Genomic DNA, 25,369 nt, shown 5'->3' on the forward strand with positions numbered 1-25,369 from the left:
AAAGCCCAGTGTAAGCAGAAGGAAGGAAATAATAAAGATCAGAGCGGAGATAAACGATATAGAGACCAAAGAAAGAATACAAAAGGTCAACAAAACCAAGAGCTGGTTCTTTGAAAAAATAAACAAGATTGATGAACCTCTAGCCAGGCTCACCAAGAAGCAAAGAGAGAGGACCCAAATAAACAAAATCAGAAATGAAAGAGGTGAAATAACAACAGACCCCGCCAAAATACAAAGGATTGTTAAAAAATACTATGAACAACTCTATTCCAACAAACTGGACAACCTGGAGGAAATGGACATATTTCTACAAAAATATAACTTCCAAAACTCAATCAGGAAGTATCTAAACATCTCAATAGGCCAATAACTATGGAAGAAATTGAAGCAGTCATCAAAAAGCTTCCAGCAAAGAAAAGCCCGGGGCCAGATGTCTTCACAGGAGAGTTTTACCAAACATTCAAGGAAGAACTAAAACCTATCCTCCTCAGACTATTCCAAAAAATTCAAGAGGAAGGATCACTTCCAAGCTTCTTCTATGAAGCAAGCATCACCCTAATACCAAAACCAGATAAAGACAACACAATGAAAGAGAATTACTGGCCAACATCCCTCATGAACATAAATGCCAAAATCCTCAACAAAATCCTAGCAAATAGGATCCAGCACTACATCAGAAAGATCATACACCATGACCAAGTAGGATTTATCCCAGGAATGCAAGTATGATACAATATCCGCAAATCAATAAAACGTAATACATCACATAAACAAATTGAGAGATAAAAATCACATAGTCATATCAATTGATGCATAAAAAGCATTTGACAAAATCCAACACCCTTTCTTGATAAAAACTCTCAACAAGGTGGGAATAGAAGGATCAGACCTCAACATAATAAAAGCCATATATGATAAACCCACAGCTAACCATCATACTCAATGGGCAAAAACTAAAACTATTTCCCCTAAGAACAGGAACAAGACAGGGATGCCCACTCTCACCACTCCTGTTTGACATAGTACTGGAAGTATTAGCCATTGCAATCAGATAAGAAGAAGAAATAAAAGGCATTCAAATTGGAAAAGAAGAAGTAAAGCTGTTCTTATTTGCAGATGACATGATATTGTACATAAAAAACCCGAAAGACTCCATAAAAAAACGAATAGACTTAATAAATGAATTCGGCAATGTAGCAGGATACAAAATTAACGCCAAGAAATCTATGGCATTTCTATACACCAATAGTGAACATACAGAAAGAGAGACTAAAAAAGCAATCCCATTTACCAATGCACCAAAAAAATTAAGATACCTAGGAATAAACTTAACTAAGGAGGTAAAAGACCTATAAGCGGAAAACTACAGGACACTGAAAAAATAGATAGAGGAAGACATAAACAGATGGAAGAACATACCATATTCATGGATTGGTTGAATCAACATCATTAAAATGTCCATACTACCCAAAGCAATCTATAGATTCAATGCACTCCCCATTAAAATACCAACGGCATATTTCACAGACCTAGAAAGAACTCTCCAAAAATTCATCTGGAATTAAAAAAGACCCCAAATAGCCACAGCAATCCTGAGAAAGAAGAATAAAGTAGGAGGGATCTCAATACCAGATTTCAAGCTGTATTACAAAGCCACTGTCCTCAAAACAGCCTGGTACTGGCACAAGAACAGACATATAGATCAATGGAATAGAATAGAGAATCCAGATATCGACCCAAACCACTATGCACAATTAATATTTGACAAAGGAGGCATGAACATACAATGGAGTCAAGACAGTCTCTTCAATAAATGGTGTTGGGAAAATTGGACAGATACATGCAAAAAAATGAAACTAGACCACCAACTTACACCATACACAAAATAAACTCAAAATGGATACAGGACTTAAATATAAGACGGGAAACCATAAAAATACTAGAGGAATCCACAGGCAGAGAAATCTCAGACATATGCCGAAGCATTTTCTTCACCGTTACCGCTCCTAGGGCAATGGAAACTAAAGAGAAAATAAACAAATGGGACTACATCAAAATAAAAAGCTTTTGTACAGCAAAAGAAACCATCAACAAAACAACAAGAAAGCCCACTGTATGGAAGAACATATTTGCAAATGTTATCACTGATAAAGATTTAATCTCCAACATCTACAGGGAACTTATACAACTTAATAAAAGGAAGATAAATGATCCAATAAAAAAATGGGCAACGGACCTAAATAGAGTCTTTTCGAAAGAAGACAGAAGGAAGGCCAAGAGACATATGAAAACATGCTCAAATTCACTAATTACCCGAGAGATGCAAATCAAAACCACAATGCGATACCATCTCACACCTGTCAGAATGGCTATCATCAACAAATCAACAAACGACAAGTGCTGGCAAGGATGTGGAGAAAAAGGAACCCTCATGCACTGCTGGTGGGAATGCAGACTGTGCAGCCACTGTGGAGAATAGTATGGAGTTTCCTCAAAAAACTAAAAATGGAACTCCCATTTGACCCAGTAATCCCACTTCTAGGAATATATCCCAAGAAACTAGAAACACCAATCAGAAAGGATATATGCACCCCTATGTTCACAGCAGCACAATTCACCATAGCTAAGATTTGGAAACAGCCCAAATGCCCAACAGCAGATGAGTGGATTAGAAAACTATGGTACATCTACACAATGGAATACTACACTGCTATTCTCCACAGTGGCATTATGTTAAGTGAAATAAGCCAGGCAATGAAAGAAAAATACCACATGATCTCACTCATTTATGAAAAATAAAGAACATTATAACCTGATAAACAAAAAGATAAATACAGAGGCAGTAAAGCACTGAACAGACTGTCAAATTACAGTGGGAAGGCTGGGGATTGTTGGGGAGGGCGGGAAAGAGATCAACCAAAGGACTTGTATGCATGCATATAAGCACAACAAATGAACACAAGACACTGGGGGGCGGGGGGTGGGATGAGGGCATGCGACAGGGGGTAGAGGAGGCTGGGAGAAGGTCAATGGGGGTGGGGGGAAGGAGATATATGTACTACTACATGTAATACTTTAAACAATAAAAAAGAAAAAAGAAAAAAATGGCTCCAAGCTAAATGTCATCAGCAGGCAGAGATAGCAAGTGAATGACTTGCCTAGAACAGATGCAATTACTAAAAACTAGTCCAAGTTTCCATTTTAATTTAATATTTCTCAAAATCTAAATTACTCAAGTATCTTCCATTGGTTTCTCAGTTTATAAATGTCAATGCAATTAAATAATATGCTTTATTTTGGCTTAAATCTGAATGATAAACAAACAAAAAAGCTTGTTCAATTAATCTAGAATAATCTGAGATCTCTTCCCTCCAATCTCTTATTCAGTTGAAGAGATAGATATAAAGACTCAGCAAGTACTTTAAACACTGATCCATGTAAAAAGTATTTGTTAAGTAAGTTAAAGGTACTGGCAAATCCTTAAACTATTCATAGCAAATGCAAATAATCTGGATTTGTAACACTGTCATCTGTAACTCTGTTGTCTACACTGGTCATTATTCTGTCTTCAGCCAAGGCAATTGTTTATTCAGAATAATCCAGCATTCTGGAATCCAGCAGCAAAAGAAGTTTTGGGATTTCAAATGTTGTTTTAGTCAAATCCTTTTCAATGGAAGTTCTAAATACTGCACAGGTTCCTACTTTAAAAAATTCTATGTATTTAACATAGTTAATACTTTTCTTGGTGACTCAGTGAGGTGATCAGGATTAATCCCTGAAATGTGCCAAAGAATTAGAAGATAGAGAAAGCCAGTCTGCCTTTGAGCTGACCTATGGACGTAAGTATTCTGAAACTTACTCTATAAAAAATATCTGCCCATTTGCCTTACTCATATGGTTGGAATGAGTAATGTGCAGTTATAAATCCTTCTAGACAGCACCGTATGCCCTTTCTGCAAAATAAATGATTAAAGTAACCCTCAGAACCTTTCTATTTTCTAGAATGCAGTAAATCATTTGCCTTTGTGTCACTGCATTCTGAGTCACACATTTCTTAGCACATTCAAAATATCTGCTTATTTTAATAAGCTCCACTTCAATGTTCTTCTATCTGCTGATACTTTGGAGGATTTATTTGAGCTTCTTAGAGAAATCCTGACAGAGCGCTGGTAGAATGTGGTCTTTTAGGTGATTACTACTAAAGTCTCATTAATCAAGTTTTGTTTTCCCAGCTGCAGACATAAACCTTTATCTGTTTACTTTATCTGCCAATGGTTTTAGAGCACCTGAGTGTTAAGGTACTTAGTTCTAGTTACTTAAAGTTTTTATATATATACTAGAGGCCCAGTGCACAAATTCATGCACCAGTGGGGTCCCTTGGCCTGGCCTGTGGGATTGGGCTGAAACTGGCTCTCTGACGTCCCCCAAGGGGTCCCAGATTGTGAGAGGACGCAGGCCAGGCCGAGGGACCCCATACAGAAGAGCTCCAGAAAAAAAAAAAAGAAGAAGAAGAGCTCCAGGGCATGTCCTGCCCATCTTGCCCAGTTCCAATAGGCCAGACCCCAGCAGCAAGCTAACCTACCAGTTGGAGCGTCTGCCCTCTGGTGGTCAGTGCAAGTCATAGCAACTGGTCGACCATTCGACTGTCTGCCCCCTTGTGGTGAGTGCACATCATAGTGAGCAGTTGAGTGGCCTTAGCATATCATTAGCATATTACACTTTGATTGGCTGAACAGCCAAATGGATGACAGGGCACTTAGCATATTAGGCTTTTATTACACAAGACGTTTCCAGGGAATTACTGATTAAAATTTATCAAATTCAGTTTTAAATTTCTGTGTTTCTGTTTCTTTAACTGCCAGGCAATGAGTTTTCACTTGAGGAAAATACTTATTTTTGTTGTGTGTGTTCATTAGTGGGAAGCATTCTACTGTTTCCTTAAAATACACAAACATGTTGTCTGATGGGCCTGACATCTTATTATTGATGACTGATTTAGAGCCAATTTTGGGTTACATACAGTTTTGAGTAAGAAGACTGAATGAAGATACCATTAGAGTAGAATATATAAAAACATTCCAACCAGTGGCCAGATGAATTTAAGCAATGGAGCCAAGCCAAAACATTCACAGATCAGAGGCAGAGCCCTCCCTCCCCAAGGAGGCCAGCAATCCCTCTAGGACCTGAACTACTGCAGGTGAAATCAGATGCTGCCCTCAACATATCTCGATGTGCATCAGAAATACAGAGAGTCTTCTTGAGCTCCTTGAATATTAAGTTCTAAATATGACACCGTGACCTACACAAAGCTTAGAAAGACAAATATAGGAACTCATTTTAAAGACTTAGAATAGTTTAAGAATATATATATAATTCCACAGCAATTGTGCTAAATCTGGCAGGATTTAGCTCACTCTACACATAAAGGGGAGCACAAGATTTTGTGACACATTCAAAATTATATAATTGTCCAAACTTTTAACTAAATAATAGTTTGAATTCACTGAAATGACTCAGTGAAATTATACAATCACATATAGCAAGAGTGTCCAAACTTTTTCCTGAAGGGGTAGAGAGCAAATATTTTAGGCTTGTGGGCCACATGGTCTCTGTCACAGCTACTCAACTTTAACACTGTAGAGTGAAAGCAACAGGTAATGAATGAACATGGCTATGTTTCAAAAACAGGTGGCCAGCCCACAAGCTATAGTTTGCTGATTGCTGACATACAAATTCACTTTCAGGCTTAATCATTGATCTATAGGAGATTATGACAATGGGAATATAAAATGAAGTAAAACCACATAAGCCTGATTCAGCTTTGATAAAGAGATTCATCTCTGATCTAAGAAAGTATGACTTTGACACAACAGTCACTGGTCATTGTTCAATTTATGCCTTTTTACACAAAGACACATTTCCACTGGGGACCCTTGTGAGAGTAGTTGTGTGACTTAATAAGAAAAGTGAAATTATAAAAGTATTCACAATGTTTATTTTCCTATGGCTTAAAAGTTATATTATTACTCTTTAAAAACCCTCTGCAAAGATAATCACAAAGGGTATATTTAAGATTACTTACCCATATCTTGCCAGAGATGCTAAAAAGGCCAGCCATTCCAGACATCCTAAAAAATAGAGAGAAGGAGAACCATTGGTGATGCATACTATGAAAAAAACAAAAACTCAGGTCACAAGGATCTGCCCTTCCATTCTTTGCAATACATTGTCCTCTCTTCTGGATTTACTTGTGTTCATATAGAGCTTCAGCTCCACAGCCATCATTTAAGTCACTGCTGTAAATACATTCAAATCCCCTGGCCCCTTCTCTCTCCACTGTACATACCTGGCAAAACCCCAGCTGTGGGCAGCTGCATGTCTCTGGGGAAAAATCAGCTGACGGTTCTCCCTTCAGTCACAAACCTCACTTTGTGCCTCAGTACTGCACTTTCAGGCTCTACCTGACAGGACAGCTCCTGTGCTTTTCCCTTTCTTCATATCCTTCCACCCTCCTCTCCCCATGCACTCTCAGCTAACAAACACTCCTCACATGTCACTGCGAAACCAGAAGCCACTATGTGATCTCCCTTATCTTCTCACCACACAATCTGAGCCTGGCGTTCACCTGCATGCACCTTCTCTTGTTTCCACAGAGAAAGTCTGTCTGCCCTCCCACAGTCTAATTCCTCCTCATGGGCCTTGGATCCCATCCCTTTGGCTTATTAATGTCTTGGTTCTTTTTGTCAGCCCCTCTGCCTGCATTAGCAATTTCTTCCTTTCTGCTGAGCCATTCTCATCGGCATGAAAACATGCTCTACCCTCTCCATCTTTTAAAAAGAGCATCCTTGGACCCTCCAGCTTCTCTTCTCCAAGGAGTAGTCCACACTTGCTGTTTCTTCTTCCTTACTGTACCTTTAGCCCATTCAAATCTGCTCCTGCCCTCACTACTGCAGTATCACTAGTTGTGAAAGCCACAATGACCCTGCAATTGCTGCATTCAATGTCCATGTATCAGACTTGATCTTCTTTCACCTCTTGGTAACACAGAACACAGTGCCTACTCTACATGCTTGAGCACCTAATTTACTTGGCTTCTGGGAAACTGCATACCCCTGCTTGTCCTCCTGACTCACTGGCACTCATTTTTCGTTTCTTGACTCCTTTTACTGACTCCTTCTCGACCCAACTTCTTAATTGTGGGTGTCTTGTGGCTAGGTCCCAATCACTTTTCTCTCTTTAGGTGATCTCCTCCCTCCCAAGCAAGGCTTTAAATACCATCTATATGTTTTGTATTTGTGCTCTTGAATTCTCCAAGGACCCATCTCCATATATCCAACTTGACAGCTCTACAAAGAAATCTGCATCTCAAACTTAACACCTTTAACACTGAACCCTTGTTTTTCTCTTACTCAAACCAATAAGATTCAAACCAGAAATCAAAAATATTTTTTTGTGAATCTTCCCTCTCCTTCACCTTAGCCAAGTCTACCTGCAAAGTATTTTAAATCCACCGATTCTCTCCATCTCACTGCTGCCACCCTGCTATACACTAGCATCATCCCTAGGCTAGACAGGGCAACAGCCTCCTAGCTGTTTGACCTCATCCATTCTTACCCCAGTCTCTTCTCTGAAGAGCCACCTTGTCATTGCATGCACTGATAGCATCCAGGTTCCTCAATGCAATCAAAGGCCTGCATGAGCTGGCTTCTGCCTGCCCCTCTTTCTCGGCTTATATGTATATATACTACTCAAGAAAGAGTCACTCCCATATCTTATCAATAATTTAAAAGGAAGAAAGAATGGTAATTGTGTTCAATACCATATTTTGTAAAGAGAAAACAGTTGGCCCTGGCCAGTTTGGCTCAGTGGATAGAGCGTCGGCCTGCGGACTGAAGGGTCCCAGGTTCGATTCCGGTCAAGGACATGTACCTTGGTTGCGGGCACATCCCCAGTAGGGGGTGTGCAGGAGGCAGCCGATCGATGTTTCTCTCTCATCAATGATTCTTACTCTCTATCCCTCTCCCTTCCTCTCTGTGAAGAATCAATAAAATATATATTTCTTTTAAAAAGAGAGAGAAAACAGTTGGCATGCTTAGTGAAAAAGTTAGGGGTGACTTTCTGAAACCCACCTGAAGCTGGACACTTACTTCCCAGTATACTAACAACTAGCTGAAACACATGTGGGCCATAAAACCCAAAACACAGCATGGTCTAAGCATGGTCATATGTAGCCTGGGTAAACAGAAGTGAATATGAAGAAAAACGTAGACTTTCAAGGTCTATGAACTGTTTGTTCATTTGATACCGCTTGTTTCATTAGTAAGACCCCATTAAATAAAATTACTAGTTACGTTAAAGAAGCCGGGTATTTCCAGCCAGTCAGAGGCTCAACTGATTGCCACTTCTTCTCTAAGATATAATTCTGCAGGTCTTCGTAGATTCCTGGGCCACGGTAACGACGGAATATCCCATCCTTTGCACTATAAATTATAAAAACAAATAGAAAACCAACAAATTAAACTAACAAGTGTTGCAGATAAAAATAACTATTGGTTTTACATGTGAACTACACTCTGAATTTTAACTTGGCTTAAATAAAGAAAAAATTATAACTAGGCATAAATAAGAAAGCACACATAAGTATTAATCTATTACAAATGAGAAATTGAGAAAGCATTAAACTTTCTAATTTATCACTGCAAAATTCACGAGCATAAACAAAGTTCTTGACAAGTTACTTTTTATTATTTTTGCTACCAAGTATTTCAATGTTTCTCTTATAACAGCAAAACAGCAGTTGTTATTAAGTTTTAAAAACTGTATCTACATTTCCAACTTTTGTCATTTAAGTCCCTCCTTGAAAATGAACAAAACACCTCCCTTTCACATGCCTCTTCAGTCTTCCCCGGCTCCTGCTTTCTCCCCAGTCAAGCTTCCTAAGAGCAGAGTCTACACTCACCATTTGCTCCTCAGATATTACTCATTCACAATCCATGCGACTTAGGGTTACGCTTCACGACTCCATGGAAACTGTTCATATGCGGGAGAGTCCCCACTGAAGCGCCACATCCAGGAAGCACTTTTCTTTTGTCTGTCACTGGCACTGCCCACTACTGAACACGCCTTCCTCCCTCTCTCCCTTGGCTTTTGAGCTCTCTGGACTTCTTCCTCCTATTCTGACTACTCCTCCTCGTTCCTTACTCCCTGCCCTAAGGCTGGTCAACCCCAAGTTTTATCCATGACCTACTTCTATTCCTGTCGCATACATTCTCTCTAAATATATTTTAACTCTTATCTTGGTTCTGAGAAATTCCCAATATGTATCTCCAGTCTAAATCTTTCTTTTGAGTTTTAGATCCTCAAATCAGACTATCACCTTAACTTTTCTATTTGAAATTAGCAGAGTCACTTCACACTATCTTCTCCATTTTGGCCTCTATCCTCCAAACCTCATCTTATTCTAATAGCTCCTCAATAGCTTTTACTAGTGACCCATGGCCTATTGGTAGTCATCGCAGGTTTTTCCTTCCTTGTGGCTAATTGGTCACCAAGTCCCAATGATCCCACCTCCTAAGCATCTCCAGAACCCATCCCTTCCTTTCTCTTCTCCCTCTCACTACCTGAGCCTCCCTAACTTCACATCACCCAGGATGATCCAAATATGCCCTCTGGGCCAGCCATACAGAACTCATTACAGTTCTCAGAAGGTAGCTCATTTTCTTCTGGGCTTTTCCATGGCATCTCCTCTATCTGGAAAGGCCTTCTCTACCTTGTCTATTTAACCAATTCTGACTTATCCTTTAAGAACCATCCCACCTTTTATGTCATTAGAAAAATCTTCTTTGGCCCCGCCACCCCCCACCCCCAATTAGCTGCTTGCAGCACTCTGGGCATCCCTCTCTTCTAATAGCTATCATTCCCACAGAGCTGTCTTTCTTCTCCAAATGTTAAGCTGAATGTGTAATGGTTATGGAAAACAACTCAGAATTCTTGGTACACATCTACCGATTTATAGTATTTACCAGTCCAGATAATTATTTCAACTTACTGAAAAAATGCTGGGAGAGTGGTGACAAAGAAGCGGCCACTCAAACCTACAAGAAGCATAAACAAAAAAAGTTACAAGTCAAACTCTGACTAACCCAAGCATCTAACTTAATTTATAAGAACAAGCAGCCTAAGCTGGCTTGTATATATCAGAGAGGAATGGAGAGGGAGACAGAGATAGAAACATCAATGATGAGAAATAATGATCGGCTGCCTCCTGCACACCCCACACTGGGGATTGAGCCCGCAACCTTGGCATGTGCCCTGACCAGGAATTGAACCATGACCTCCTGGTTCATAGGTCAATGCTCAACCACCCACAGGCCAGGTGAGCTTGCTTTTATACCACAGAATTAAATCACGTATACTATTTATTTTTTGACTTAAAGAAATTTCATTTTTACCCATTTTCATTACCTAATACTTACCAGTCAGTGACATACAACTTGCTTATTCTGATGTTACATAGGAGTTTTCTGGCTTGTGCATCACTTAGAATTTTATGGTGGCTGACAGAACAGGTTATAGTCATGTAATGACTATATGACCTTAGATAAATTACTTAACCTTTCTCACCTTAGATAAATTGCTTAACCTTTCTAGTCTCAGTGACCTCATCTAGAAAATGGGTATATTAAAGCCTAACTGAATTGTTCTGAAGTTAGACTAGCTCAGTATATTAAGTACTTAGCACATAGTACTCAATCAATAAATTATAGGTATTAGATCAGATGTAGGTTTTAAAATAATAAAGAATCTGAAATAATAAGATCATATATAATCTTTGCATATTTATACAATTTGCAAGTACTGTCCAGTGACAGTACTAGTACATTAAACTGATTTTCTCAATTCTTCAGTAAAGCAAATCTTTACCGAGCACTAACTAGACCCTGAATGCTATTCGAAGTACATGTGAAAACAAAGACAAATAAAACCCTTAATAAGTCAGCAAATATTTACTAATTACCTTCTTTGTTCCAGGGACTGTCATAACTGCTCAAGACACTAAGATAAGTAAAAACATGTCCAGTCTTGGTTCTCACAGAGCTTACAGTCTATTTAGTGGCAGAGGGAAAGACCTTGATACTTACAATCATAACTCTAAACAGATAGATGATATCAAGAAAGGGGCATGCAACCAAAGCCTGAACGAGACTAGGAGTAAAGAACAAATCCCTGCTCTTTATATGTTTACAAACAAAATATTTCCGTGGGCACCAAGAATGAGCACGCCTGGTACTGGCTAAGAGAAGGAGAGGGAAAGGATATTCCTGGCCAGCATGGGAAAATGACAGAGACATCATTTTCACATTTCTCATCACTTCTGACTTTCCCACTGAAGAACAATTTGGACAAAATCAAAATCTATTCAAATAAAGTAGGTCAAATGTCACAGCTTTGTGGTTATTTGCAATTTGAAATGCTGAAGGTTTACTTTGAATAACACACAAAAGTTGCTTATACCCATCTTATAAATTAAATTTTATTCAGCATAATAATATATTGATTAGTGATGAGTCTTCCCAAAGAAGAAATTGCTTTTTTTTTCCCTCATATCAAACCAAGCAGACTCTAAAATAGCCCTATGGCACTTAAAAGAAAACACAGTACTATGAAGGCAGTAAAAGTCAATGTTACAAAAAGAAACATTTACTACATACATTTACCACTGTACATCTTTTTTAACTGGTTGTACTGGCAGTAACAAAACCACAAGTGACCTGAGAAGTCAACTGAGATTGTTAACAAGCACCTCTGTCTGCAGGGCATTTTCACCTCTAACACTGCTTGGAATTCCACCCTAGCAGGGAACATGGGTATCTTTTCATTTATTTTAAATTCTAAACTGCCAGGGGAAAAAGTGTTGGTAATCCTAAGGGCTTAAAAATTACTATATGCTTAAAATAATTATTATAAACAATTTCATAGCTCACTTCTTTACTAGCTAGAGATTCCTATGACCACCCAAGTTTTTAGGTAAGAAAGTGACAATGTTAGCAAATTATGCTTTCTTTAGATGATCTTTTAAAATTTAATGAACAAATTGCATGTCACCACTTCTTCAAGTTTCTATTTAGGTCTTACTTTTATTAAATTACATAGATAGGATTTCTAATAAATGTTATCAGTGAAGACAATATTTTTAACCTGTTCTTTAAAATCCTGCAAATGTTCTTGGTCATCACTGGCCATGACAATAAGTTAAAAAGTAAACAATAAATATATAAAATATTTCATGAAATGCAGCAAATTATATAATATACGAAATAGTATTTCCAGTGTCACAGGCCAGCTTACCTGGGGTCAAACCCTACTTCTGCCTCTTATTTGATTTTAACCACAGACATTAAATCTGTCTGGGCTTAGGTTTTCTTATTACAAATAAGCATCATGATTTCTCATACTATTTTAGTATTAAATGATTTTATATTTATAAAGACATAGAAAACAGTACCTGATATAAGTACTAAATAAATACTAGTTGTTATTTCATATTTTTAAACCTCTGATTCAAAGTTGGAGTAAAATGAAAGGTTATAACAAATACAAACTAATTTATTGTTAAGTGCTTTGGAAATTGTACATTATTTTGGATAATATAACATATTTTCACTAATAAATGTGCTAATGGAAATCAATGAGTACAGAGAAAATAAGAGAAACACAGTGACAGATGGTCTCAGATTTTTGTTTTAGGCTAGAAGGTATAGGATTCACGTTCCCAAAATTGCCAGGTTAAAGGGTATAAAAATGTATGGCTTTTATAATATGAATTGCTATGTTGTTTTTTGGTAATGATGATATCAATATACAAAACTGTTAATTAAGCTTCAGTGAAAATAATGACCATTATTAATAAATGGTTGCACCTCAAGATTGCTTTAATTTATGTTTGTTAATATTTTTTCAAATGACAACCCATGTGGGATACAAGGTTACAGCATCTAACTCAAATATGAGTTCTGTTTGTTATCTGGAATAATATATTGTCACTGAAGATGTATTCAGTAAAATCAATAACAAAATCTAGAGCAACCAAAGTAGTCCTTGGATTATGACAACTACTAAGCCCTTAAATATCTGACACCATAGGAAACTGACCTCAAATAAATGTCACGTCTGAAAGGCTGAAAGATGTCAGAAAGCTCTGAGTCACATGCCAGTGCTCCAAAAATGTCTTCTACCCTTTAACACTGATGTTCTGAAGTCTCAAGGGAGACGTTCATTACCTTAAAAGTTAAAACATGATCTACTTGGAACAGGGAAGCACAATCTTAGGTTGTGGCCTCAGGGTTTAAAAACAAGTTGAGTGTGGATCTTAAGGAATATAACAACATGGGGGCAGCTTCTTTTAAGGTTTGCGTAATGGTTCACTGCAACAGACATCAGTAAGTGGGGAAGAAACAAGTGCACTCTTAAACCTTCAAGTAAGAGAGAGAACGTTTGACCACAAGGCCTTCCAAAATTCCTACATGCCTCCCTTTTTACTCTAAAGGTCAACTACCATCTTAAAATGAAGACTATATTGCAACATAAAAGAGGCATTAATCCAAAATGCAGAAAAAAACTTTCATTAGCAACTTTATCTTAAACATACGTAGCAAAATAAAAAGAAGTGTTAAAAGACTGGAGAGAAAATTATGACAGGGGACTATATTTTGATAGGCAAAAGAACAAATAGAAATTACTTGAGTTCTAGATTAAGAAAATAGGGATAGCTACTAGCTTGTCCTTCACCATTTATTAGCTGTTTTATTTGGACATGTGACTTGACCTCTCTGAGCCTTAGTTTTCTAAAGAGTACAGAGAGAAACAGTTTGTTCTTCCTGGGGCTGTTATGAAACGGAAATGTATATAAGTGCTTAACACACTGAGAGGCTGAAGTAAATGTTTAACTAAGTATTAATTAGTACTAAAGAAAGAAGCAAAGGGAAAACAATGAACAAAAAGTAGATCAAACCTTATCTTTGAGATTGAAATAAAGTGGGCAATAAATAAAATGAAAAAGTCAGTTTTATAATTATAAAATTAAAATATTAACACTAACTGAAGTGCAATAAACTAAACTGGCTTCTGAAATTAATTAATGGTTTTAATCACAAAGTTTACTCTTTCTTGGCTGTTGTGAGGGTCTGGTTTTCCTCTAATCTAGTGAAATAGCCATCACCCATAGGTACTCTATGAGCAGCTACTGTTTTCCTGTCCTTGACAACTAAGCTCATATGCATGGAACAGAAGATTCAAGTATATATTCATACTTATTAAATTTAATTTCCCAAAGTCAGCAACTGAAACATCATCTGGTCTCTGCAATATTAAACAGGCAATGTAATGTTGTCTAATCTAAGGTCTGTCCTTCCCTTGACTTCTACAGCTCAACTGTAAAAATATAATGTATTTATAATCCCCAGGCTTTATAATTCTGAAATCCTAAAAAAAATTTCTTATTAAATATGCCAATGGAATAGTTACAGGAATAACTATAGAGTTATGCATGAATACTTCAAAAATTCATCCTTTCCCTTTTTTTTAAATTTTGCAGAGAAAAGAAATGAAATTATCCTTTACTAGCAACCCTGATGAAAGAATATGCTAATAGAGACCTATAACCAAATATGAATCTGTACACAGAAATATCCAGTAAAGTGCTCAACTGTGAGGAAAATAGGAATATTTCAATGACTTCCCACTGTTTGTTCAGGACGTTAGATTCTGTAAAAATAAAATAAATACTCAAATAGCTTCCAAAAATAGGGACAAGCACCCGAGAGGCTTGCCAGTGAATTAATACTACATAAGACCAAAGGCCTTTTGTTCCTTCTTCTTTGATAAATATTTCAAATATATATTGCTTATATTTACATAAATAGCATGAGTCAATAATAAATTTGTTTTTAAAATATTTCATCATATTTTCTGTTACCTCATTATAAAAAATGCACAAATCAATCCACAATAGATAAAGTAAGTCAACATTTTAAATGAAAAGACTATATTCAATTAGATTTTAGATTTGTGAATCCATCACAAAGCTGTTAAATTCTTTTATTTCAAATCATGTGTGAGTTCACAACAGGTATACCAAATGACTGAAATGTGTATAGGCCAGCTGTGTTTTCAAGAAACTCCTCAAAAAATGTGTCTTATGCCCACTAATGAATAAGACTTACACCTGACTTCTGGAATCAAACTACTAAAAGATAAAAACAAGTGCACAGCAAAAGTGCAATTGCAATGATTTGACCTCTAAACAGAATAATTCATTATAATAGCCAAAACCATAAACTAATAACTATAATTTTCCATCTCTAAATAGCAGATGTGCAAAAGTGGCTTTGATTCCAATGCTTAAAAAGGTGAATGAAGGCCTGAGGACTAACGGCTTTTATTTATTTTATTTTTTTATTGATTTTTTAGAGAGAGGAAGGGAGAGGGATAGAGAGTTAGAAACATCGATAAGAGAGAAACATCGATCAGCTGCTTTCTGCACACCCCCCACTGGGGATGTGCCCGCAACCAAGGTACATACCCTTGACCGGAATCGAACCCAGGACCCTTCAGTCCGCAGGCTGATGCTCTATCCACTGAGCCAAACCGGTTAGGACGGGACTAACGGCTTTTAATAGAAACCTCTCTACATGGGTTTGCCAACACAAGGATCTTAACAGACATGGTCAATTTTGTTGTCCAAGTAACTACTTATTTAGTGCTCTTTTTTTTTTTAATTCTTTATTGTTTAAAGTATTACGTAAGTCTCCTTTTCCCCTCATTGACCTCTCCCCACCCATTCCCACCCCCTAGCACAGGCCCTCAGGCCCCTACTATCTGTGTCCATTGGTTATACTTATACGCATGCATATAAGTCCTTTGGTTGATCTCTTACCGCCGCCTCCCCCACTCCCCAGCCACCCTTACCCTCCCTCTAAGGTCTTTTTGAACTCACAATTATTACAGAAAGGTAACAGCTACATTTTCATACCTACTTTGTTTTTATCCTTGTAAAGGAACACAATAGAAAATAAATGTAAATAGGAAAAAATGTCTAATAAAGTTTGAAAATAGTCAAATTTGAAACTGGAATCATAAACACCCAACTTTTATTTACAGTTATTTTTACATATACAAATATGTAAACACTACAAATACAAATTGTGTATATATTTTTAAGAATTTAAAAGATTCCTCTAGCCTCCTCCTCTTTCTTCTGAAAATTACACCATTTAACAGATAATAAATATAGCTGACACAACAGAATTAGAAATTCATCATTCTGGAACTAACAATGAAATATTTGATTCAGGTAAGATCATTATGTATCTCAAGACCCCAAAGTATCACCCCACAGATTACCTGCTAATGACAAAGTGGTATCTTTTCTTTATAATTGAGATGTTTAGTGTCATCACCTTAACCAAGTGCTCAAACTGAACATCACTAACAGTGACAGTACATGTCTTCTGATGGTATATCCTCTCTAATAAAAGAGTAATATGCAGATTGACCGTCACTCCAACACACAAGATGGCCGCCCCCATGTGGTCAAAGATGGCTGCCCCCATGTGGACACAAGATGGCCGCCACAAGATGGCCTGCAGGGGAGGGCAGTTGTGGGCAATCAGGCCAGCAGGGGAGGGCAGTTAGGGTGACTGGGCCGGCAGGGGAGGGCAGTTGGGGGAGATAAGGCCAGCAGGGGAGGGCAGTTGGGAGGGACCAGGCCTGCAAGGGAGGGCAGTTGGGAGGGACCAGGCCTGCAAGGGAGGGCAGTTGGAGGCGATCAAGCCTGCAGGGGAGGGCAGTTAGGGGTGACCAGACCGGCACAGGAGGGAAGTTGGGGGCCACTGGGCCTGCAGGGAAGGGCAGTTGTGGGGGACCCAAGCCTGCAGGGGAAGGCAGTTAGGGGTGACCAGACCTGCAAGGAAGGACAGTTGGGGAAGACCAGGCCTGCAGGGGAGGACAGTTGGGGGGGACCCAGGTCTGCAGGGGAGGACAGTTGCGGGGGGACCCAGGCCTTCAGGGGAGGACAGTTGGGGGGGACCCAGGCCTGCAGGGGAGGGCAGTTGGGGGTGACTGGGCAGGCAGGGGAAGGCAGTTAGGGGTGACCGGGTCGGCAGGGGAGGGTAATTGGGAGGGACCAGGCCTGCAGGGGAGGGCAGTTGGGGGGGGACCAGGCCAGGCCTGCAGGGGAGGGCAGTTGGGGGGGACCAGGCCAGGCCTGCAGGGGAGGGTAGTTGGGGGGAACCAGGCCTGCAGGGGAGGGCAGTTAGGAGTGACCAGGCCAGCAGGGAAGGGCAGTTAGGGGCAATCGGGCCAACAGGGGAGCAGTTAGGTGTCGATCAGGCTGAATATCAGAGGATTATTAAAACTAAGGGCGATTGAAAACACGTAACAACCAAATATAAATGGTGAACCTTGTTTAGTTCCTGGTTCCAAAAACTATAAAAAGACATGTGGGAAATTATTAGGGAGATTTTAATATGCCAAAGTATTGAAGGTAAAATCATGATGTTGCAACTTATTTTCAAACGACTCAGCAAAAGGAAATAATAAAAATATTAATATATATGTTTAAACACACACATACATAGACAGACCCAGATATGCCAAAATGTTATCCGTTGATTCTCGATGGTCAGTTCATGAGTATCACAACTTTTCTATATACTTGAAAAAAAATTCAAACTAAAAAGTAACAAACTTTTGCCTTTAATGTTCTACATTTACAGTACCTGGTTCTTGAATGACATCTACCTTCCCCACACTGATATGAAGGAGTTCACCATTCTTTGCAAATGTCTCCCATTCCAAATCAGTCTGCTGGCAGGATGGACACCAAGGGGCATAACTATAAAAGAAGAATAGCTAATCAATATAAAAACATGGAAAATATCTGTAAAACAAAATAGACAAATTACCTGTTAAAAAAAATAAATATCTGTCTAAAATGAAGCATAAAAGCAAATTTTTCCCAAGTCATTTGATATAGAAAAACAAAAACATATCTCCCTAGAATTTAATGTATGAATATTAATTCACTGGGAAGAAATTAGCCAAAGTTTTAGAAGATTTTCACAAACTACCATAATACATAAAATATTTTATTTCAAAGTTTTTCTTACAATCAACCCAAATTTAGTCACTTTCTAGATAGCTTCTGATTTTTGAGGGAGAATACTATTTTGACTGCCCCATTAAAGAAGGACAATTTTCACAAGTGCATCCCTAAAGTAGCCAAACCAGTTCCAGGTCCATCAAAACTACAGAGCTGATGAGCAGAGACCAGAACATCTGTTACTAGTGGGTTCCAAAATATTTATGCGAGTCATTTCCAAAGATCTGTGGCAGTTCTGAACCAGTCCAAGAAAAGAAAGTAGAAGCTATGGGCTAAACCAGCTTTACCCAACACTTTCTTAAATAGAAGAGGAGTTAGAAATAAGTGGGACTTCAATCTGAACCCTGGTTTTTACATTTATTCATTTTATTCCATAAACCTGAATTGCACACAATGCTGAAGCTGAGGCTACAACTGTGAACAAGACAGATGTGGTACCGCCTCCCTCTCCTTGTAGATACAATCCAGAGGTGAACACTGACAAGCACAGGGATAATTAAACCTGGTGGCAAATGCCATGACTGAGAGTATGGAACAGATGCTGTGTAGACACGCAGGAGCTGGGTGGTCTCAGACGGGCCCACAGGGGAACATGTATCTGTGCTAAGTTCTAAAGTAGGAGGGTAAGCCGAGAGGGGTCAAAGAATGTTCTCTTCTAAATAAAAAGAACAATATGTATGAAGCTCAGAGTAATGAGAGAGGAGGGTTAAGACAACATCCACAACCTTTGAAAAAACTGTATAAAGAGTTAGGACTGAATTTGAAGCTCCATGATAAACCCTAAAGAGTAAGAGAATTATGATCAGATTTATATTTTTAGAAAATAACTGGGCAGCTTGTGAATAATGGATCAGGGAAGTTTAAGGTGGAAGTCATGGGAAGAACTGGAAGCCTGGGCCTCCTCCTGGCAATATGCTATGGCCTTACAATGCTTTCCCACATCCTGGAAAATATCACAAACACACCACAAAGCTCTAAAGTGGTCCAGGATTTCACCTGCAGATATAAAATGGAAATCCAGACAAGTTTGCTGTTTAGAAAGTATAGTGGATCGAATAGTATCCTCTAAAAAGATACATACAAGTACCAGTGAACATCACCTAATTCGGCTTAGGAGACAAGGGAATAGGCCAAGTGTGGGTCATGGAGCAAGAGAGAAACAAGGGGGCAAGAAGGAAGCAAGAGAGAAAGAACTCCTTGTCTGGGACTTTAAACTTCCGAGATTCCTTGCACTTGCAGTGGCTCCACCCTTCTAGTCAAATCACTGTTCCCCAGGCTAGACTGACAGGTAAGGACCTTCCCTAAGGTCACTTGGGCTTCACTGCACAGATGCCCATCTCCCCCATTGTCTGATCCCTTCCCCCAGGAATGTGCAGGGAATGGATCCATGGTTACCCGGGGAGCTTAAAGTTGGAGCTTCCCAGATGAACATGCTTATAAAGTCTGGTCTCTCCTTTGCTCTCTTCCTATTATTAATATAATAAACTAGCTAATTACAAGGTTACATTTGGGCAGGGTAATAATCACTCCATGCCTCAGTTTCCTCAACTGTAAAATGAATTAACAGCAGCTATCTTTTAAGGTCATTGGGAGATTAGATGACACATATAAAGCAGGCACATATCAAGAACAATCATTAATACAAATTACGTTTGTAATATACTACTTGGTTTCTGTTTTTTACAAAATTCAACTGAGTAAATTTAGAGATCTGCTTTACTTTATTAAGCTATTCATGAATTGGGCCGCACCCCATCTACCAACAAGAAGGGTGCTCTGTGGGCTGCACAAAATGAAAGTTTTTATAAGAAGGAGGGTGGGACAAAGGAGCTATTAACAAAAGAAAAGAATGTTTTTTTAAACCAGGATATCTTTTTTTTTTGAGGAAAGAGAACCTGAGTGAGTTGGAAGGGTTTTTAATTATGCAGATTGCCTCTTCTTGGAGGGACAGGGCAGGTATTGGACAGATTACCTTAAGCGGACTCCACTAGAAAGTTCCAGACTGGTTGATTGAGATTATGTTTCTGGGAGAGGCTGAAACTGCAATTAGGTCAGGAATTAAAGCTAAGTTGTATCATGGGCCTTTAGCGCCAGTGATGCCACTTTGTTCCTGAGGTTTTCTATTTAACATCTTCAAGGCACTTTCCTGACACATCATCTCATCTGAACCTTACAGCATCGCTGTCAGACAAGTTTAGAAAGACTTCTTTAAGGTCACCTAAAACCACACAGAACAAAAACCCAGATGGAGGTATTTATGTGATAAAAATCTCTGAGGAAAATAATGGCTAATATCAACAGAGAGGGAAATGGAGGGAGAGAGGAAGAAAGAGAGAATAGGGGACAGGAAGGGGGACAGAGGGAGAGAAAGAAGGAGGAGAGAAAGAAGGAGGAAAGAAAGAGAAAGAATAAGAAATAAGAAAGAAATCTTGAAGTGCAGTTCAATGAACTCTAGATCTCTAGATCCTCTTTGCTTTGTTTCCCTGAACGCTTGCTTTTGCACATAACTCATGGACACATTTGCTACCTCAATAATTATTAAATCATGCAAATTTCATCATTTAAAAAGTCCCTAATCTCTAGAGAGGCTACTATATAAATTGGTTTTTTTTGGTAATATTGACTCTCAGATATACAAATGCCATTTAAGTAATTTTAGATATTCCATTTTCTATGTAGCTGCTACCCACTGGTCTGCAGCACTGTTAATGCCATTCTCTCTGAGATTTAATCTGAGCTTATTGTGTTGGAATCCACCAATATCATTCATTCACCTAGTGTGTTCTTTTGGTGGAGATAAGCCAGCTTCAAGTCTCAGGTGTGGAAATTGGTCTTTTGTTGTAGAAGCATTTTAAATTATTAGTATTCTTCCATATTTAAAGGAAAGTCATTTAGGCAGTAATTAGAACTACTATAAGTAAAATACCTCCAGGGGCCAGAGGAAAGTCATGTATGTCACGTATGTGACTTTCTTGCTCTTCTTTCTCTCTATATATATATACACACATGTATATATGTAATTTATTTATATACATATGCATGAATAAAACTCATCAGAAAGGACTGAATGCAATATTCATTTATATTACTTAAAACTAGTTCCAAGTGGCAGTCTTCTCCTAATTATGATAAAGAACGGATTTGTCCAAATTTTTCTTTTACATATAGATAATCTTCCTTCAATCTAAGAACCTCCAAGAGAAATTAATACCTTTATATTCATGAAAACTGTAAAAAAGTATTTTTCCTATTTAACTTTTTTACAGATGACAATGGCATATAAAGTTAGTAAGCTTCATAAAGGCATTTGAAACATATTCCAGATAGCCAAAACACTGTTAAATTATAACTTGGACCCTATCCGGTTTGGCTCAATGGATAGAAGGGTCCTGGGTTCAATTCCTGGGTTGTGGACTCGATCCCCAGAAGGTGGCATGCAGGAAGCAGCCAATCAATGATTCTCTCTATTCACTGATGTTTCAATCTCTCTCTCCCTCAATAAAAATAAATTTTTAAAAATTATAACTTGGATATCAGTCCACTGTTAATAACCATTTTTGGAAAACAAAATTCAACAACATGCTTTTGTTATCCATTCATATTCATGTACAAATTACATTTAAGTTCTGTTGTATGAAATAGTTGAAAGCCCTCAATTCTTTAACTGCATAACTCAATTTGGTATGAGATTTCATTAAGTGTACTAAACACTTCAGGGAAGGAGTTACTTAATTATATTTCCTTGAAATAAAATTTTACTAAAAATATATTTTTATTCTCCAATAATGGAAAATTTTTCTTCTGTCTTGGTGTGAATTTCACGTGTTTCCCAGGACATTCTCTTTTCTTATCCTTGCAGAAGTGAGATGGGCAACGACAGATACAATTAATATTCACTTAGAACTTACTGTGACCAAAATGCTCAGAAGAATCTGTAACAATGAAGATGAAAGAGGTATATTAGATTCATCTTTCTATGATTTAATAAATGAATCTAAATCAAAATGCCAACAAGTGATGCCATCTCTACATCAAGTGCTATCCTTCATTTTGGAAAATGTCTTAATGATCCAAGAGTTGAAAATCTGAGATCAACCAAAGAACTTAGGTGCATATATGCATAACCCATGGACACAGACAATAGTGATGAAGGCCTGAGGAGGGAATGGGAGTGGGGAGAAAGGGGAAAAAAGGGGGACATCTATAATAATATTTTCAACATGAAGATAATTTTTTTAATTGTATGCTCAAATATATTTCTTTAGAAGATCACTTCTAGGAAATGTTCTCAAAAAATGCAGAGGAAAAATAATCATTGACACCTCTATGAAAACCATTACACTTGCAAGAGAAAATGGAATTCACTACTTTTACTGGAATTCACTGCTTTTACTTCACTCCAGGAAGGCGGTGACTGGTGCATTGTTTGTACCTAAACAGAGCCTGGCAGATCCTATGTCATAATAAATGTTTATTACATTAATGAACAAAAGGTAGATGAGAGTGATTATCCTTAGTACCTAAGAAAATATATACAGGTGTTTCCTTCAATGATATATTTGAGGAAGCTCTTCACTAGAGGAACAAATAAAGTCTACTACTTTTACATTCACTTAGTCAAAAAGTATTTATATCAATACTTGATAGTTACTAAGGCTCTTGAGATAAACAGGAAGAAGAAAAACTTAGTTCCTTTTCTTAAAAGCTTATCATCTAGAGGAGGACTCAGACAAAAACTCAGTACCAAAGCTTATAAATTAACTTATAATTATAAGGTGTGATATGGGCCCTCCTAGATACAAATAAGACACAGTGGAAAAGAATTTTCCCGGGAAGTTGGGAAGTCAGAGCACCTGTTTGAGTGGTGAGGTTCCTATATAATAAAAGGGTAATATGCAAATCGACTGGTCGGTATGATGAGCTATGACTGGTCGCTATGACGTGCTCTGACCACCAAGGGGCAGACACTCAGCCACAAGCCGGGCTGATGGCTGGGGAGAGTAGCAGCACAGGCCTTCAGTTGGACATCCCCCAAGGGCTCCCGGACTAAGAAAAAGCGCAGGCCGAGCAGAGGGACCCTCCCCCTGTGAGTGCATGAATGTCGTGCACTGGTCTCTAGTATAGCAATAATACCCTTCATTTGCAGAAACTAGAAAGATGGTAAGACCATTGATAGGCCACTGAATCCCATAGGGAAAAGGGCTCCCCTTATGTGGGCCTAGGTCAGGGGTGGGCAAACTTTTTGACTCGAGGGCCACAATGGGTTCTTAAACTGGACCAGAGGGCCGGAACAAAAGCATGGATGGAGTGTTTGTGTGAACTAATATAAATTCAAAGTAAACATCATTACATAAAAGGGTACGGTCTTTTTTTTTTATTTCAATAGTTTTATTCATTTCAAACATTTTAACAAGAAGAATGTAAACACTAATTATTATAATTTGAAACTTCAAAAAATGGAGGAATCATAGCACAATAACATACCTTATATTGAAGATGGCAAAGGCAAAATAAAATTGCCTAACAAAGGAAAGGTACAAAAGCCTTTCAAATTAAACTTAAATATAATAAAATAATTTAAAACTAAAACAAATAGAAAAGAACAAAATGTGTAAACAGTAAATTAAACATTTTCTTTAGTGCAACTTCCAAATTATGCCCGGGACGTAGATGTAGATGGCAATGTAGACTGGGTTGAAAGGTTTTTGGTCTTTAAAACATCAACTTCAGTGGGAACAGTGTTGTTGGTCTCCTTTTTTAGCTAATGCATCAAAGTCTGGAGTTAGTTTTGTTGTGGCTATTCTCAGGATAAATCTGAGGTGTTCATCAGTTAAGCTGGATCTGTGAGGGGCTTTGTTGATGTTCATGACGCTAAATGTCTGCTCACAAACATAGGTTGACCCAAACAGCACCAGTATCTTCTGTGCCATCCTCCGGATGTTTGGAAAAGTGGCTTCATTAAGTGAAGCATAAAAGTCTCTTAGTTCAAGAGAGCTGAATTTCTCTTTTAGGACAAAGTCAGACTGAAGATCAATGAGTTCCAGTTGCACCTCTTCTGGTGCTGTTTCAGGGTTTTGTGACAAAGGACAGGCCACCAGTTGAAGTGACTGGTCAATTTTTTCAACATCAGAAAACCGACGACAGAATTCTGCATGCAGGTCATCCAGCGATTTGCTGTATTTCTTCACGTTTTGGATGGTCTCCTTCTGTGTGGCTAGTGTGGCAAAATGAGTGAAGACTTTGTCTGAAATTTGTCTGGAAAAGAAAATCAGCTTCGATTTAAAGGCTTTCACATTAGTGTACATGTCATGTACATACTGATCTTTTCCCTGTAGCTTCACATTTAGCTCATTCAAATGTGAAAATATATCTACAGCAAATGCAAAGTCACACAGCCAATTCTTGTCACTCAGCTCAGTAAATTCGTCAGACTTCCCCTTTAATTTCAAAAATGCACCAATCTCTTCTTTGAGCTCCCACACTCGTTGGAAAACTTTGCCCAAACTCAACCAGCGGACACGAGAGTGGTAAAGTAAGTCGTGGTGATCCGCATCAGTTTCCTCCAGAAACTTAATAAACTGACGGTGCTGAAGTCCCTTTGCTCAAATGAAATTAACAAGCTTTACGACTGGATTAACAACATGATTAAGTTGTAATATAGACTTGCACAATGATTCCTGGTGAATAATACAGTGAAGAAAAATAACATCTTGGTTAGGGTTGTCCTCTTTCACTTTATCCTGAATTCTTTTTAGCAGTCCAACATTTTTTCCAGTTAAATTTGGAGATCCATCAGTTAAATTTGGAGATCCATCTGTCGTGACATTAGCAAGTTTACTCCATGGTAGCTTCATTTTCTCGATGACAGCAGACACCCGGTCATACAAGTCCTCTCCCCATGTTTTTCCTTTCAGTGGCTCCATGGCTAAAAACTCCTCCGTAATTTCAAAATTGTCACTAATCCCTCGGATAAAAATTAAGAGCTAAGCAGTGTCCTTTACGTCATTACTTTCATCCAATGCTAGTGAATAAAACTTAAAGAACTCTGCCTTACTATTTAACTTGCTGGCCAAGTCTTCATCAATCAGTTCCACTCGACGAGTCACTGTCCTGCGCGATAAGCTGAGTTTTTCAAACTTGCCTTTGCTCTCTGGACACAAGAGACCTGCTGTCTCTATCATACATTCTTTCAAAAACTCGCCTTCAGAG

The 25,369-nt window shown here is 38.3% G+C and overlaps 1 protein-coding gene across 1 annotated transcript in view; it reads right to left on the reverse strand.

Moving 5' to 3' along the window:
- Window positions 1-25,369, reverse strand: part of TMX4 (thioredoxin related transmembrane protein 4) — a 46,205-nt gene that overhangs the window by 14,051 nt on the left and 6,785 nt on the right. The window contains exons 2-5 of the mRNA XM_080685588.1: window positions 17,778-17,893; window positions 10,049-10,094; window positions 8,352-8,480; window positions 6,083-6,128 (exon numbers count right to left, since the gene is read on the reverse strand). Coding sequence (XP_080541714.1) covers window positions 6,083-6,128; window positions 8,352-8,480; window positions 10,049-10,094; window positions 17,778-17,893 — 337 coding nt within the window. The remainder of the gene's footprint in view (window positions 1-6,082; window positions 6,129-8,351; window positions 8,481-10,048; window positions 10,095-17,777; window positions 17,894-25,369) is intronic.

Source organism: Plecotus auritus (genome assembly GCF_963455305.1).
Source record: "Plecotus auritus genome assembly, chromosome: 8".
Taxonomy (NCBI): domain Eukaryota; kingdom Metazoa; phylum Chordata; class Mammalia; order Chiroptera; family Vespertilionidae; genus Plecotus; species Plecotus auritus.